General features: G+C 46.6%; 1 protein-coding gene across 1 annotated transcript in view; it reads right to left on the minus strand.

The window, feature by feature from the left end:
* TRABD2A (TraB domain containing 2A) overlaps positions 1 to 16,847 on the minus strand; it is a 72,494-nt gene extending 55,647 nt beyond the window's left edge. The window contains exons 1-2 of the mRNA XM_062019056.1: positions 16,743 to 16,847; positions 10,049 to 10,609 (exon numbers count right to left, since the gene is read on the minus strand). Of these exons, the coding sequence (XP_061875040.1) occupies positions 10,049 to 10,609; positions 16,743 to 16,847 (666 nt within the window). The remainder of the gene's footprint in view (positions 1 to 10,048; positions 10,610 to 16,742) is intronic.
* Positions 16,848 to 18,019: the final 1,172 nt, after the last annotated feature.

Genomic DNA, 18,019 nt, shown 5'->3' on the forward strand with positions numbered 1-18,019 from the left:
GCTAACAACCACAGTGTCAAGCCTTCCCAAATCTGCACAGCCCTGTGATTCCTAATGCCAGACCTGGGAGAGTCAGCTTAATGCTCATCCTTTGGAACTGTGGAAAGCTAAGTCGATTTAGCCTTTGTACCTCTGGACTCTGATGTAACTTACCCATCCTTCTGGAGCGTGGCAGAAGGGTAAAATTGTGGAAAGAGACCAGTGGATTTTGAATATCTGAGTGATTTAGCCAGCTCTCCCCTGCAAAACAAGTAGAATAGAAGCCCAAAGCAACAACGAAACCCACTTTTCACTGTTTCTTCAAGTGCACCAGGGAGCCAGGGCTCAATAGTTTGATGAAACATTTGTAGATGGAGAGACAGGAAGATACTTATGACAATGTCTGGATGGAAGTTAAAATTTTCTCAGTAGTTAAAATTTTTAGGTAGCTAATCCAGGACCCCCAACGTTTACTTGAAACAGCTGAAAATTTGGCCTACCCTGAATCATCAGGGTTATAGTGTCAGTAGAGGGCCCTCAACAACACCCAGCTCTTAAGACACATCCAGCAGCACACCACTGCACAGCTGCAGCTCTCCTGCTAGTTCAGAGCTTCTGGTGTCATTTACATAATCAGCTTCAACGAGAAGTCCAAACACTTGCCCTGAGCTTTCAGGGAGCTCTTTGAAATGCCACAAAGTGACAGAAAAGCAAAGCAAGGGAGCTGTAGTAATGTAGTCCCATGTTGCCTTGCCTCAAGCCCAGATAAAAATATGCTTCAGCCACTCTCAGAGCTGGATCCTTGCTCAGCCAAGTGGTGCACACCATGAAATCCATTTTCTTGATGGGGGTAGGTAGCTCAACCTGTGTTATGTCCCAGTAAGACAACAAATGCCACTTCTGAAAGCTGGAGGAAACTAACTGTACCTGACAAGGCATAAGGCTCTTCCCACAAGCCAGGCATCTCAGTGGGGTCTCTCACTATAGCTATTGCAAGTGGTCAGGGTGAGGATACCTTACAACCAGACATACCTAACAAAGGCACATAGCACCTCAGTGTTTACATCTGGGACATGGAACATCCATGGGATGATGCTTTCTGTCTGGGTCACAGTTGGCACCTGGTAGCACTGACATATTTGCAGCAAAGTCAGCTGGATTTGATGGAGAGTTGCAAGCTCAGTTGATTTGAGCTTTGACAGTCTGTAACGAGATATAAATATTTTTCTCACACTGTACGGTTTGGGAGACTAAAGAGGAGTGGGATACACTGATAATTATAAGTAATCCACACAGAAACTAAGGGTTTGAATAAGATAAAAATCAGACTCCAGCACTGAGTCCACCGATAAAGCAGCCACTGTGCAAAAAGAATCATGCTTTAGTAGCAAAGTAGGTCAACACAAAAACATAAAAGCTGACATTAAAAAAAAAATAGTAACACATTTACCAGACACTTCATCTAAGTTAATTCTGAAAGAGGGAATCTTTTTTTTTTGCTTAAGATTACTTTGAGTTCTGGCCAAAACTAGCAATCCTACCAACATTGTTAAAGCAGACTAAAGAGACTGAGAAATGAATAAGGCCAGCTATCTAAATGTTCCCTTACACAGTTATATGATGGGATTGTGATCACAGTAAATTGCAGACTAAACACTGTTACACATATGTTTTAATTGACAGGACTGCTCTTAAGTTTCATGATCCTTTCACAAACCTCTCCCTGGCTTCAGAATGCACAGCCAACTGCTCCCCAATGTGCTTGTCTTCAGATTTGACCTCTACATACTCAAAGCAGACAATCCTCACAAAAAAGGAAGGAAATGTAGATGTCTCCTTCATCAGGGACATTGCCAAGCTTAGGTTGTCGGAGCTGTCCCGTACCAACTTCCAGGACTCTCTCCTGCTCCCAGTGAGCCAATGGAGCTTGAAAATTATTGCATCTGAACACCAACTCTTATTGCCACTTGTCTTAGTCTGAGTCTCTGAGCATCTGCCCACAGACTTCATGTTCCAGGAGATTGGAGAGATGCATCATAACCCAGAGCATAATGCAGACTGCAGGTGTTGCACACAGGACTGTCACATACAAGGCTCAGGCTTTAGAAGAAGGGAGCACCATCTTGCCTGGCAACTCAGCAGGAAGAGATGGTCTTTCTGAGGGCACAGCACACACCAGGGTAATGGCAATACTAATCCAGGAGCCCAGCCTACCCTGCCATAAGTCCTCCAAAAGTGAGTGGGATGACCAGGAGGATGGGGAGTGGGCAGCTAGCTATTCTTTACAGGGCCTGGCAATGTCTGAGTCCCACAGAGAACTCCTAGACAGGCCCAGCAGGACACACATGCTCTGTCCCCACCAGCACTGACAGCACAGTTCAGTATCTGCAGAGAGGAGTCACAGCCTTCATTTCAGCTGACGCTTTGGCCACCCTTCTGAGAAATGCAGCCTCAGTTACATTTTTGTAATGACCTTCCTGCCCAGCAGAGCAGAAGACCAGCACCCTATCTGCAATGATGACAAAGGACCTACAGAGTGGCTCTTTCCCTGGGACTTTCCCTCAATTTAGGCTGTCAGGGGCTGGGGAATATCTTGAGCCAGAGATGACACTTAGGACAGGTACAAGACTCCCTGGTGTGACTATCCATCATCCATCTGTCTAATACTTTTGAACCTGTTCACACATCTTGGTGTCTGAACACCATCCAAGCTTGCTGGAGATGATATTTCGTGTGAATGTGTCTGGTGAGCCTGCTGTCTGAGAAATAATTTTATTAAGGAACTCAGTCTTTCCTGTTATCAAAAACAATGAAGAATTGTTCCTGCTGCTCCCCTCCTGCATTGGGCCAGATAAAGCAACAGACATCTTAAAATTGTGTTTCAGCCTCCTCATCCTACTTGTAATCAAGCTTTCTACCTAGCTAATAAAAGACTTCACAAGGATTATAGGAAATAATTACAGGATTATAGAAAAATTGCTAGTCAATAAGGATAATGGAAACCACAACCTCCCCAAAAATCCTGGTAGCTTTTTGTGAGCTTTCAGGTTTATTTGGTAAAGGCAACAGCATCAGTGAACAGGTTTCTGAACAGAGTGTATAGCAGTAGGAATTCAGTAAAATACAAACCCAACCTCACATACTGAAGACATGTGAAACAGGCTGGCAGATCTAAAAATGTAAATGTACATGAGAAACAACTCTGAAAGCTACTGAAAATCTCTGCAGGGGAAGTTCTTTGCTGTATAGGATTCAACATAAATATCAATAACCCATAGGGAAAAAGAACCCTGAACTCTATCATAAACAGATTTTACAGATAAAACAAAGGTCCGGGGAGAAAAAAAAATAGAGGAAGAGAGCAGAGGTGCTGTGTTATCTGGATCTCTTGTTAAAACATATTGTCTGCTGGCTCCCAGTTCGTCTCAGCCACAGAGCAAACAGGGACTGGACCATAAACGGGTAACAGTCTCTCCTTCCTGGGGAGCAGTGAGAACGAAAAGGACTTTGAATCTCCCAAGCCTGACCTCTCAGAAAAACATTGTACCTGAAAGAAAAACAGGCAAACTCAGCTGCATAAACAAGAAAAGATTATGATAGTGACAGTATCACTGCATCAAGCATATGTGTGACTGCCATGAGGCAAGGCCGATACTGCTAGGCCAGAGAAAAGCTGAGAGAATAGTTAAAACATGTAGAAAATGTGCCCTGCTGGGAAAGGCTCAGTAGGTTTCCTCTGCTGCATTTAACAGAAAGAGCATTAAAGCAGAGACTACAGTTTCAGTCCAGCACAAGGATATAAATAGGATTAATTTCAGTTGTTTCAGCTCCAGCTCACGTGCAGAATCCTGACATTCCCATGGAGAAGGGAGGGCCATTCCTAACATACATCTTGAAGTTACACCTTTGGGGCAAAAGATGCAATCAGATTACCACAAGTAGTGTCCCATCCAACTTGTTCAGTGGTGAGTGCTCTGCTCCTCTATTGGCTCGTTAATCAAGCAACTACTCTTCGTTTTGCTTCAAGTGGATCTGAACTACTCCTTGCACAGCTTTCACCCTGTGCTCATCCTTTCTCTGAGGTTCTCTGTTACTGCTGTTGTCAAAGGTGAACCTGAACCAGTCTTGTGAGTGGAAACACTGCCAGGTCTGATATCATCATCCTAGAAATTAAGACAAACACTAAAATTTGTGAACTCAATGTAGCAAAAGGAGTACTTTGAAATGAGGAGAGTAGCACAATTCTCTCCAATCTCACATCATATCTTTTGGGCCTGATTTCAAGTCATCACTGTTGTTTCTCTAACTTCCTTAGAAGAGGAAGAAAATCTAAAACAACTAGCTCCCTCCTTCGCACATAACCAAGCAGTTGTGTCTTTGCTTCCTACTTCGCTTCCACAGACATGGGCTGCTCCTAAATAATAGTTTTATACCAGGGGCAACTCCTTCACCAAAGTGGGTACATAGATTAAGCAAGAAAAGTGATGTTGCTGTTACATCTGGACAGTTATTTGTTAAGCAGCAGTTCACAGCTCTCACGAGTTGTGTTAGTGGTCAAAAACTTGGAAGAGCTGGGAACCCTTTTGAGAAAAGTAGGAATCTCTCAGCACCTTGTTGCTTGCAGAGGTTGCTCTTTGAGCAAAAACATGAAAAATTAATGTCTTAAATAACACAAAATGATCAATACTAGAAGTCTAAACTGGACAGGGGAGACAGAAATATAAGGAGAAGTTCATGAGTCAAGACAAGGGCATCAGCAATTAGCATCATGGGCAAAACATACTCAACTTGGGAAGAAATGGTTTATTAATGAACAATCAAAACAGAGTAGGGAAAATGAGAAATAAATCTGAAAACAACTCTGTCCCTCAGCTCCTTCCTGCTGGGACTCTTGCTGCTTCCCTCGAAGTGGCACAGAGCAATAGGGAATGGGGGTTATGATCATTTCACTAGAGCCAGACTTTGCTGCTGCTTCTTCTTAGAGGGAGGCCTCCTCACACTTCCCACTGCTACCGTGTGGGGTCCCTCCCACAGAAGACAGTCTTCCATCCACTTCTTCAATGTGGAGCCCTCCCATAGGCTACAGTACTTCATGAACTGCTCTGGCATGGGGCCTCCCATGTGGGCAGCTCTTCACACATTGCCCCAAGGTGAGTCATCTGCCCAGAGAGCAGTCCTTTAGGAAGAGTCTGCTCCAATCAGTGTCCCCCCACAAAGTCACAAGTCTTGGCAGCAAACCTGCTCTGGCATGTGTCCTCTCTCCACAGGTTCCCAAGTCCTGCCAGGACCTTGCTCCAGGGTGCTTCCCATGAAGTCATTGCCTCCTTTGGACATCCAGCCACTCTGGTGTGGGGTCCTCCACGGACTGTGAGTCGATCTCTGCGCTCCTCCATCGACTGCAAGGGCAGGGCCTGCCTCACCATGGTCTTCAACTCAGGTCACAGGGAAACCTCTTCCAGTGCCTGGGCACCTCCTCCTTCTCTTCTCCACCAACCTTGGTGTCTGCAGAGATGTTCTCACATTCCCAGTCCCTTCTGCTGCTGCTGCAGTTTTCCATCTGCACAGCAGTTTCCTCTCCTCCAGTATGTTAATCACAGAATCATTGTGGTTGAAAAAGACACTTAAGATCAAGTCCAAACACTAACTTCACACTGTCAAGCCCTAAACTAAACTAAACCATATCCCTCAACACCTCATCTACGTGTCTTTTCAGTATCTCCAGGGATGGTGTCTCTATCACCTCCCTGGGTAGCCCATATCAGTGCTTAATAACCCTTTCAGTGAAAAAGTTCTTCCTAATATCCAATCTAAACCTCCTCTAGCACAACTTGAACCCATTTCCTCATGTTCTATCATTCATTACCGGAGAGAAAAGATTGACCCCCACCTCACTACAACTTTCTTTCAGGGAGTTGTAGATAGTCAGGTGTTGCGTCCATCACTAATTGGCTTGGCTTTGGCAAGTGACAGGTCCATATTGGAGCCAACTGGCACTGGTCCTATCAGATACAGGAGAAGATTCTAGCAGCTCTTTGTTTAAAGAAGTCACTCCTGCAGACACCTTGTGTACCTGGTCACATAAAACCAGCACACTGGTGTTCATGATGCTACAGCAGGAACAAACAGCAAAGCTACATGGGCTTTAGGCTGGAGCACTAATGCCTCCAATACAGTAAACATTTAAGCACATGAACTTGAAAGAAACAGTTGGGAGGTCTGAAGGACTAAATCCAGTGCTGCAAGTCAGCAGTGGCAGATTTTCTATAGCTACAAAGCCTTTTCTCTTCTAGCCCAGATGCTGCTAGGACTGAGACCTGTGTCCTTATAGTGTATTATAACAAGAGAGACACCACAGATGAAAGAACATGAGGTGGGAGAAAAAAGTTCATAAGACAAACTAGGATAGAAAGAACATGAAAGAGGAAAATAAACATGATGGCCCTGACATGGGGACAAACTAATCTTCCCATACTCCCTGAAGTTGCACAGGTCTTGGAACATGAGAGTGGGATTGAAGAGGCAGTATTTCACTGATTGTGTACATATCATTGTGTAAAATATAAAACTTATACTTTTACAGTCTACTTATGTGGTCTGTGAAATGAAAGACTTACAGAATTGTCAACTACAACAGTTCACAAGTCAGGTTCTGAAACAAAATCATTTGCCTCAGGTTCTCCATTTCCTCAAGCTACCTGTATTGGAAGTTATAGAATCACAGAATCATTACAGTTGAAAGATACATTTAAGATCATCGAGTCCAACCACTAACTTCACTGCCAAGCTCTAAACTAACTAAACCATATCCCTCAGCACCTCATCTAAATGTCTATTCAATATCTCCAGGGACGGTGACTCCACCACCTCCCTGGGCAGCCCATTCCAATGCTTAATAACCCTCTCAGTGAAAAAGCTCTTCCTAATCATAGAATGTTAGGGGTTGGAAGGGACCTTTAGAGATCATCTAGTCTAGTCCAACCGCCCTGCAGAAGCAGGTCCACCTAGATCAGGTCGCATAGGAATGTGGCCAGGCAGGTCTTGAAGACCTCCAAGGAAGGAGACTCCACACCCTCCCTGGGCAGCCTGTGCCACTGCTCACTCACCCTCACAGTGAAATAGTTTTTTCTTATGTTTAAATGATACTTTTTGTGTTCCAGCTTCATTCCATTACCCCTGTCCTGTTGCTAGATACCAATCTAAATGTCCAATCTAAATCTCTGCTGTTACAATTTGAACACATTTCCTCAGGTTTTATCACTCATTAGTGGAGAGATCAACCCCCCACTTCACTGCAACTCCCCTTCAGGAGTTGCAAGGAGTGATCATGTCTCCTCTAAGCCCGCTCTTCACGCTAAACATCCCCAGCATCCTCAGCCACTTCCCATACCTTCTCTCTAGACCCTTCACCAGCTTCGTTGCCCATCTCTGGACACGCTCCAGCACCTCTATGTCCTTCTTGTAGTAAGGGGCCCAGAACTAGACACAATATTCAAGGTGTAGCCTCACCAGTGCTGAGTACAAGGGGACAATCACCTTCTTGGCTCTGCTGGTCACACTATTTCTGATACATGCTAGGATGCCATTGGCCTTCAAAGTCTTCTCTCTGGAAATCTAAGGTGGCAGTTCTGCTGATCCCCCTCCTTGCTTCCTTGAGGATTGAGAGCTTGATCATCTCAGGATCACTATGCCATAGGTGGCCTCCAACCATCACATTCCCCACCAGACCTTCTTTGTTTGTCAACACTAGGTCCAGCAAAGTGCCTTCCCTCATTCACTCACCAGCTTCATGAGGAAGATATCCTCCACACACTCAAAGAATCTCCTGGACTGCCTCCCTTTTGCTATGCTGTATTTTCAGCAGACATCTGGTAGGTTGAAGTCCCCCATGAGAATGAGGGCCAGAAATATTGAGAGTTTTCCAAGCTGCCTGAAGAACCTCTCATCTACCTCCTCATCTTGGCCGGTCAATCTATAACAGACTCCTTACCATGACATCCCCCTTTTTGTCCTTCCTCAATTCTTACCCATAGACACTCGCCCCTATCCTCACCATCACTGACCTCAAAACAGTCAAGACACTTCCTTACACGGAGGGCTATCCCTCTGCCTCTCCTGCCTTGCCTGTCCCTTCTGAAGAGTCTGTAGCCATCCAGTGCAGCACTCCAGTTGTGCAGTGTGCAAAATCTAGCAGTGGGCAGAAGTGAGGGTATGAATTTGCAGTGCAGTAGCTGCTCCAGACCTGTTCCAACAAGGGAGAGCATGCTTTTCCCCCCTGGAAGTGAGCAGGTATGAAAGAGACTGCAGCTCACTTGATGTGCATGCACACTTCCAACCACTGTGGAGTAATCACCAGCTGTGATTTTCCCAACCAGAGTAGGTGCTTCCTGTAGCCTGGTTACCTGGATCCCCTCAGCTGGTCTCTCATAATACATGCCACCAGGTTGGGCAAGTCTGGATGATGCATGGGGTGTCCCCATCCCATACAGCTTCCTGGCTCATGTGGTATTGATTCCACCTGCAAAACAGCACCACAACAGCCACTCTTTGAAGAAATCTGTGTGAAGGCCTAAAGTAAGTGTCAACAGTTGCATGAGCTTAACAGAGATGGGAAAATGTATGCTGCTCCCACCCCGTTTCTATCACACTAAGACAGGGGAGCAGCATCAGCAAAAGAAAAAGATGAACAATAACATCAATAAAGCATCAACCACATAACATGTGGAGGAGATGAGACTTCCCAGCGCATTCCTAGGGCGGCTGTGAGAAAATGATGACAGCACACAAGGACTCAAAGCCCAGTTAAGCAGAAGACTGGAGATGTGAATGAAACTGTGCAGCTCCAAATAAGGGAAGAGACAAGTGCAGAAGCCCTGCCAGCAGTTAAGGACTGTACAAGTGGTGCACCTCAGGCTACCTATTCCCTGTACTGCAGTCTCCCATCAAGGTTGGCCCAGGTAGCAGTACTTCCAACATCTGTCTGAAACTGCTGTCCCTGCCCTTGCTGGGCTGCTCCTCCCCTTCTGCTCCTCCCCTTCCAGCTGTGGAAGTGCTGCGTCAGTGATGGAACAGGCCTCAGGATGCAGGGGAAAAGGTCAGTTATCAGTCAAAACTTCCCTGCCCATGACCAAAGGTCTTCGCACTTTGGGCTACCAGCATGTGCTTGAACAGCAGGTCTCACCTACTCCTAAGCAAACACCATTTTCTCTCCCCAAGATAGCATCTCCCTGCAGCAACGGTACCTCAGGCCAGAGAGCAATCTTATGCCTGCTTGTGATCATGCTGTGCAGGCAGGCAGTGACAAACATAGTTCCCTGGTGCATTTAGTTCAGAAATGAGAGCCTGTGATAACCTGATCCAACACTCAGGCAATACATAAGACTGCTCTGCTTGCCTCATGTGTGAACAATAGCGCTAAACTCTAGCTGGTTTGCAAACACAAAGGCACTTGCACAAGGGCCTGCACCAGCTTGTGGAGCTCCCTGCAGGAAGCTGTGTTGTGCTGACTCTCACTTGGTCTCAAAGAAAGAGAAAAAAAAAACCCAACTCAAAATCAAAACACACTTTTGCCAATGTAGAAGACGGACCTCTATTTCTGAGAGCACTCAGAGGTCCACTGGGACAATTTTCCAACCAGGACTTAATTCTCAGCTCTACTTATAGCACCCCTGCTTCCCCTAGGTGATCACATCTTTCCTCTTAACTAGTTATTACAAGAGCAAGTTTAGACAATAAGCCCCAGGCTGCCCTGGACTCCAGTGTGGCAACCTGACCAGGATCAGAAAGCAGACATCCAAAAGCCCAGTGTTTCTCAGGACAGAGCCTGCCCAAAAGGATGCACAGAAAAGAGGACAGTGCTCTTGCTAGGCCAAGTCTAAATGAATTCAGGACATGGCCCTAACTCCTCCCACTAGCAAGCTCTCCTGAGGGTACAGAAAAAGGCAGAGGCTGCAGCGAGCAAACACAAATCTTTGGGTAGAGAGCACTTACCCCATGCCCCCGCCCATGCTCTTGCTGCTGCAATATCCACCCTAGCAGCCAGCCTGGCACCCTGCACACCACTCCATCTCACCTGGGAGGAGTTCAGCCCATTGAGCGGGTGGCACTGCTCCTCTACTTTCTCCACAGCACCTGTTTGTTTCATCAGCCGTTCCGCTTCCTGGGCCAGGTACAGGTCCAGAACAGGCACTCCTCGTGACTTGATATCTACCTCTGTCAGAGAGTTCACCATCAGCATCACCCACACTGGTCTCTTCCGCTCCCAGTTGCCAGCAATGGCATTGAAGAGGTAGTCTGCATATAGCCCTTTGCCCCGCTGGTCTGGGGTCATCCAGGATGGCATCATGAGCTTGACGTACTCCAGGTGCTGCTTGAGCCGGCGGTAGATGTCATGGGGCAGGACGTCCTGGAGGTTCTCCCCCTGTGGCAGGAGCTGGCAGCTTGTGAGAGCTGAGGTGGTATAAGGGTTAGTGAGGTCCAGCTCAAAGTACACAATGTGGCTCTGCTGGAAGGCCTTCTTTGAGTTCTCTGGGACAAAATCCCAGACACGTGTATATGGAACATGGATGGTACCAAAGAAGTAAGACGGAGGATCTCTCTTAATGGTCCACAGGAAGGAGTTCAGCTTGCTTTGCTGGGGGAAAGGAAGACACAAGTGGGTAAGTACAAACATTTATGCCAGGCCACTGCAGTACAGGGCTTAAGGAAAACACGGTGCCAAGCAAGCATTTCTCAGCAGCTTGCCAGCAAAGACTCTCCTGAAGTGGCTTTGCTCACACAGAGTCCTCTTTGACCATCCTTTCTCTCAGGTTTTAAGGTCAAAATTAAATTCTTACTAATTAACAGCACAAGAAGATGGCCCTTGGCTTTCTCCTCCTGAAAGGAAACACTGAGTCCCCTCAAGAGTAATGCCATCCTGGCTCATCACTCAGGTATCTGCCAAAACCAGCAGAGAAACACAGCCCAAACAGGCCATGCTCCAGGTAAGATGCTTATCCAGCTTCCATCTTTTATCGAGTCAAAAGCTGGCATCACTTTACTGTAACAGAGCAAGACATCAGGGTCTCAATCACCTTCACCTTGACGCCTCTCACTTCAGCACAGCAAGGCACATCTCATCAAAGAAGTTGCCGTGATACTTAGAGGGTACTGTGGCATCTTGGGAAAACATTCTGCTCTGAGTGAGACACCAAATAAATGAGTAACACAAAACACACCTGGCAGGCAGACTTACTGGAGCAGTTAGAAATACAGTTTTACTGGGATGTAGCACATGACAGACAGCGAAGACCCCTCACAGCCCAGTTCTCTTTCTTAAGGACCAGAGAAGTTCATGTAACATCTTAGAAAATAAGGGAAGAAACGCCGTAGGCTAAGCTCAGCCTGTGGTTCCAGGGCAAACTCTTTTCAACACAGAGGAGGAAAAAGTTTCCTTAAAGTCTCTCAAAAAACACAGCCATCAGAAGTCTGAATGAGACTTGGTTGCACTGCAAAATATACCTTGCAGCACTCCCAGCATACAGGGTTGTGCTCAAACTCTAAGTAATCCAGCAGGACAGTGGGGCAAAGCAGATCCTGCTTGGACCCCGACAAGTCAGTTTATACCAACAGCAGGCATGACCTCCATCACCCACTGTGTGGATTCTGCTGGTACAGTGATCCTTGCTGAGGATCAAGCAAGCAGTTTCTATCTGCACCGACGGGAAGAGGTAGCCTTTGCATGTCTAGATAAGAAGACATGCTTCCAGATGCACCAAAACATCTCCTCAGCCTTTAGCCACCAGATAACTCTAACCTCAGTTATGAATGTGCTTGTGTGCTGATCTAAGAAGTCTGTCTGACTGTCAAATGCAGAACAGGCTGCTTGGAAGAATTTATTGCAAGTACATTGCCTATAAATTTCTGATACTGAAGACCCAGGGTTAGAAAGGTTTAAGATAGCTCTGCAATGGTTCATCCTGGACAACTTTCTCCAGGAGCTCTCTACGTCAAACCCATACCACAAGATTCAGCAAAGTGCTACTACCAGCCCAACTTACTAGCATGGGCTGATAAACCAAGTATACTCCAAAGAGCTCTTCTGGCACTTCTGCAGAACATTAGTGTCTGAAGGATACCTCAGAACTTCGTAACATCATGCTATAACTCTGGATTCTATAGCATAGTCCTGCAATATGCTCCTGAATTACAGACCATAAAAGCTCTCTCAAGAAGACTATGGGAAGAAACAAGAACAAATATAATGCAGCACTGAGAGGTAAAGAAGATACAAGGCAACCGGTGAGTATGAATCTGACACAGACCCAGGAAGAATATAGGAAAACAAATACACAAAGTAAAGCAAGAGGGAAAATGAGAGGAGGGAAATGACAGCAGGGAAAAAATGGAAAGACACACTATTGTGGTGAGAAATGAACTAGAAGTAGCTGTCAGCCATTAAGAAGAAAAGGCTAGAAGTGCTGCTTTCTATCTACAAGCAAGCAAAAAGGCAGAAGAGGCAGCTGTGACAGACATGACATTGGGAGGTCAACACTCCTTCACTTTGCACAAGTCTGATGATGTACATGGCAGTGCACAAGAACAGCCATGACTGCAAAGAATTGGAAGGAACAAGTGGTCACAAGACAGCTTCAATTTTCAAATCAGCTCCCCTTCAAGCCCAGATGGATGGTACCTGGCTTTAACAAAGACCATCAGAACTTTGCCAGACATCAGCACAGCACACAGCCAGGTAGAAAAGTGTACATTTCACTCTCATTTTTTTTTTCTTTTTAAATTCCCCCAGCTTTCATAATCAGACATTGAAAGCAGAGTAATACTGACAGTACTGCGGAGGAAATCACACAGGCCATGAGGCATAGAGTAAATAAAGTCTTCCTTTAGAGAGCCTGCAGCACATGCAGCAGAAAGCAGGCAAACACCTAGCAAAACTTCTCACACAGTCCTTGTATTGTGTCTGGGGTGGTGGTAACTTTCCACAACAGTCCTTGTAGTTTTGTGCCTTCTGTTGGTAGCTAAAAAATGTGTATTGATAGCACATCAATGTTTTGGCTACTACTCACACAGCATCAAGACTGTCCCTCCCGCAGCTGTAGGTGTGCAGGACCCTGGGAGGGGCCATGGCCAGGACAGCTGACCCAGGCTGACCAAGGAGATACCATGTGACATCATGTTGAGGTTTAGGCCCATCAGGGAACAAAAGACCACGATTAGCCTCAAGTACTGAAGAGGCTGAGAATTGCCTAAGGGCAGGGAGAGCTTAATTGCTGCTTCAGGTTCAGGACAAAACAGACCAGGCTACTTGGCTTGGGGAAGAAAACAGAACATAATTTAATGCAACATCAACTAAAACATAACCTTAAAACCCAAAAACATAACCAAAATAAAACAACACAGAGTAGTATAACAATGAAGCATCCGACCAGCCCTTTAAGAATACCTTCTTGCCACAACTCCCTCTTCCCGGGCTCAGAGCCCTGATTCCAGTGTTTTTACCTCCTTCGACCCCGTACGGCCTGGGGGGGGGGGGGGGGGGGGGGGGGGGGGCGGGGGGCAGGGAGTGGGGGTTTCAGTCACTGTATTTCCAATAGCTTCTGCCGTTTTTCCCTCCTCAGGACGGGTGAACTCCACGCCAGTCCTCCCTGCAAGTCCGTGGGGTACCTCACACACACGGCAGCCCTGCACGGGCTGCTCCGATGTGCATTTATCCCAAAGGCTGCAGCTCCTCTCTGTCTCTCGTGTGGGGCTGCTCTGCGGCCCGCAGGCTCTCCAGCACGGCCTGGGCCATGGCCGTCTTCCCACACAGTCCCTCGCCCGTCCAGGCTCACTCACACGGAGCTGCTGGTGGCTCTCAGTCCTGCCATGGGTCTCCATAGGTTGCAGGGGTATACCAGTCCAGATAAAAAAATCTCCTTGAAACAAAATCGAAGCCAGCCAATGGGAGAATGAGGGAGAAAGAAGAAATGCTGCTCAAGCTGACACTGTCCCAGAGACAATACACAGGAATCTATAAGGTCCACTGCTTACCATGAGGTTGGGAAAGCCTCCCTCCTCAACCAGGCCTGCACAAGGGACAAACACCACTGTCTAGTGTGGCAGGTTCATAGCACCAGACAATCCTTCCACAAAATAAGGAAATCAGGTATTGCAGAAATCCTGGAAAAGCACGGTGCACATGAGGTTAATACTCAGGAGCTGACGCAGGGCCTAGGTTAAAAAAAAAAACTCACAACCTTGAAAGATAGGAGAATAAAGTGATGTATCACAGATCAGCACATAAAACCAGAATACACTTGTCCCATATCCCAACATCTGCCTTTTAATCAATAGCTGGTTGCCCACAGATGGCACTGGAAACTTCCACAACCTCCTGCCTTCCTTCTGTCTGCTTCGGTAGAACACAGACTCTGACTGAGAGTTATTTTTGATGGTTTTCCAATAGGTTTGTTCTTCAAATATTTGGAAAAAAAAAAAAAAAAACAAACCTCAACAAGCCTCAGATTCTGTTCATTTTAACTGTTTCCAGTGTTATTTATAGGTCACCGCAGAATGCAACTTGTGGTCTCCACATACTACTGCATTTGTCAGTCATCATGTATCACTTCAGGTGAGGCAGTAACGATTCTGCTTGGAAGAGTGGTGCCAAAAAGGATAAGATAAAGTGTCATCTTTCTTCTAAGAAACTAGCTCAAGCTAGGCCAAATGATGTACTATTGACTGTCAAGAGTACAAATATGGTGAACATCCAGAAAATAACACAGAAGAAAACAAGAGGAAAAAAGAATGTGGCAGCACTCTGAACACCTAGAAGAGCATGAGAGTTAAAAAAACAAAACACAAACAAAACACAAACAAAACACAAACAAAACACAAACAAAAAAACCAAACAAAAACCCAAACAAAAATTCAAGAGAGAAGGTTGTGGTGATATGGGGAATGAAAGCTCAAAAGTGAAGGAAAACTGCTGTCCAAAGACTCAGGAACTGGATGTGAAGTTCAGATTTCAGAAAACTATAGAGGATGTGTTTCCTTCTACACCACTTCTACTTCCTTCTATCTGATCTGTCAGAAGTTCAACTGATCTGACAGATTCCATCTGTCTCATCTATGTAGACTATAAATTTTCCAGCACAAAGTGTTGTGCAGGTCGCTGCCTGCTGTGGCTTCAATGTCTTTCTTTAGGACCCCTAACCCCATTTGGAGCCATAGTCACATCTTCCAAACCTCAGCCTAGCATTGCACTGTTTCTCAATCCATATTATCTTTTTTTTTTTCTTTTGCTTGGTACATAAGCCAGAGCATGTGGCATGCAACATTTCATCCAGGCAGCCAGCCCTACATTCTTCCCCATATGACTTTCTCCCTTCCTCTTATCTAAGGTGGTGTTGTATCTTGCCATGTTCATGTATACCTAACTGAGTCAAAAACTGCACCTTTACTCACCAAGTAAAGTGCCCCAAGCATCTACAGTAATGGCTATGGAAATGTTAGGCACATTCTTAATAGTTAATCTCTTGAGCTTTTGCCCACCTGCTCACCTCAAATTCAGCTTAAGATTGTAAGCAGAACTTGCCTGAGGATGAACATTGCACTGGCTACAACTACAAAAAGAACCCATGATCCTATTTGCTAGAAATTAAAAACAAACAAGCAAATAAATAAATAAACCTAAAAAGCCAAAGGTTGAGACTGGACAGATTACTTGCTCTGCTGAAGTGGTTATATGGGGAAAGGTAGCCATTTAAAGTAATTGCCCCATATCAATAACAGCACATTGTAACATACTAACCAACTACAAGCATTCTGCTGTTCTTTCCTGGAGTCTGGCTGTAAATTTACCAAATTTAGCAAATATTAGGCAAAAAGAAAGCATAATCTGACAACATTAGTTAGTAACCGGGATATATGACAAAAGATTAAAGTACATTTTAGATGAACTGTTTTCAAAGGCGCTTTTTTTTTCCCTGTCAAAGAAAGAAGGAGGCACGTTACTGATTGCAGCTTTAACTATAATTTAGAGTTAAAATGAGAAAGCCCTCTGAAGAATTATATGTTAATTCCTTAAAATAGCAGTGTCTCTCTTTCAGGCACCAATGCCCATATTTCTTTCATGACAGAAGCTTTAGGCAAACTAACAAAAAGAAGAAAGGTATATCTGTAATTTAGAGAAGAAAAGAAAACCCCTAATTAAGATAAAAGCACACCCAAAAAAGCCTTCCCTGAAGATGCAGGGACAGCAGGTATATTTTTTCCCAGTCAGCTGGAGTAAATATTCATAAGGATACACTCAACGGCTTTGCAAATAAGACAGATGCTGCCATACCTAAACAGCATGGTTACACACCATTGTCCTAATGACCCTAGGAAACAGCCTACCAATACCAGAACTACAGATTATCTGACATTTTAGTGACAGAGATGACATAGCAGATGAGATAACACTCATGCGGCACGGCATGGTCAGAAGGTCCCACTGAGGCTAATCGCGGTATCTCCCCAACTCCACCGCCAGCCCCGGCGCTGCAGATCCCAGCTGGCGCAGAGCCCGGCGCCACTGTCCCGCTCCCACCAGCCGCCTGCACCGCACGGATGCGGCCAGACCCCCGCAGCCCTCGCCCGCCGCCAAGACCGGGACGAGCTGGGACATGGGGTGGCCTCGCACTCTCTCACCACGGCCCCCGAACGGAAAGAATGTGTCGTGCCGTACCGCGTCGCCCACCCCGCCCAGTTTAACTCGCTAATCTGCGGGCCGCGAGACTGGCGTTTACCTTGGCGTGGAGCGGGCAGGCGGCTGCGGGGCGGCTGCTCTGGCGCGCTGTGGCCAGCAGGAGGAGAGAGCCCTGCAGCAGGCAGAGCCAGCTGGGGTGTGCCATCCCTGCGCGATCCAGGATGGGCACAAGCTACAACCTCGGGACGTGTGCCTTTTTTTTTTCTTGTCTTTCCTTCTCTTCTCTTGCTTCCACACGTCCTTTTCTTTCTTTCTTTTTTTTTTTTTTTTTTTTTTTTTGTGTATGTGTTTTTGTTTTTAACTCTCTCCCTTTTTCCTTTTTGCTTCACTTTCCTTTTTTTTTTTTTTTCCGGCCGGTCGACCCAATCCTAGAACCCTCGCAGGAGCGTCCCCGTCGTCTGGCCAAACCCTCCAGCAGCTGCCGCCTCCTCTTAAAGGGTCCCGTGTCGAGAGGGGGGAGGAAGGGGAGGGCGCGGGGCACGCCGTACGGGGGGGCGGGCGATGGGGCAGCGGAGGGGGGGGGGGGGTCCCCCGACCCCCATCGCCGCCTGGCTGAGGCCGAGAGCCGGTGAGACGCGCGGTGACGCGCGTATGGAGGGACCCTGGCCCGGCCCCAGGAGCTGCGGCGACTGCCCTTCCCGCCCCGACAGCCGCCCGCCGCGCATAGCGCCCTCGGGCAGTGCGCCTGCCCTACCCCTCCTGCCCTCTGCGCATCCAGGCCCTGCCTTGCCCGGCCCGGCCCAGCTCAGCTTCTGCCTGGCCCTGGCACTGCATCCGTCTGCCATCGGTCAGTTTAGCGTTTGCCCCGGCCTTGCTTGCTGGCCTCTTCCCAGCCTGCAGCTTTCCTGAAGTGAATACCACTTTGGATATTGCCAGTTCTTACCAGTTGTCTTTATTGTCCGTCAGCTCATGACTGAGGAACTATTTTGACTCATTCTTGCTTTATTGTTTGTGGGCAGCACTGCCAAAATCGTGTGGCCAGTGTGACCTGTATATGGCTTTCACCTGAATGAGAATTCAGGCAAATGTGTCTTAGCAGAATTTCAGTTACTGATGAGGGAAGGGGAAAGAGCCCACCCTGGTGCATATTGGGACTAGGATGCAAGGGTTTTTCTGCATGTTACAAAACCTGTAGCTCCAGAATATGGCTTTGCTTACCACCTCTTCCACTCACCGGCTGCTACGTCTTTGCATTGCCTTGTTATCTTTTGCATCACCCACATGATTGCTTTGCTGTTTGGCAAAGGAGAAATTTCCTTCTGGCTTGCACTTAGCACTCCCTGAAGGCAGTCTGCTAATAAGGACTTATTTCTCCCA

This window comes from Colius striatus, chromosome Z, assembly GCF_028858725.1.
Source record: "Colius striatus isolate bColStr4 chromosome Z, bColStr4.1.hap1, whole genome shotgun sequence".
Lineage (NCBI taxonomy): Eukaryota > Metazoa > Chordata > Aves > Coliiformes > Coliidae > Colius > Colius striatus.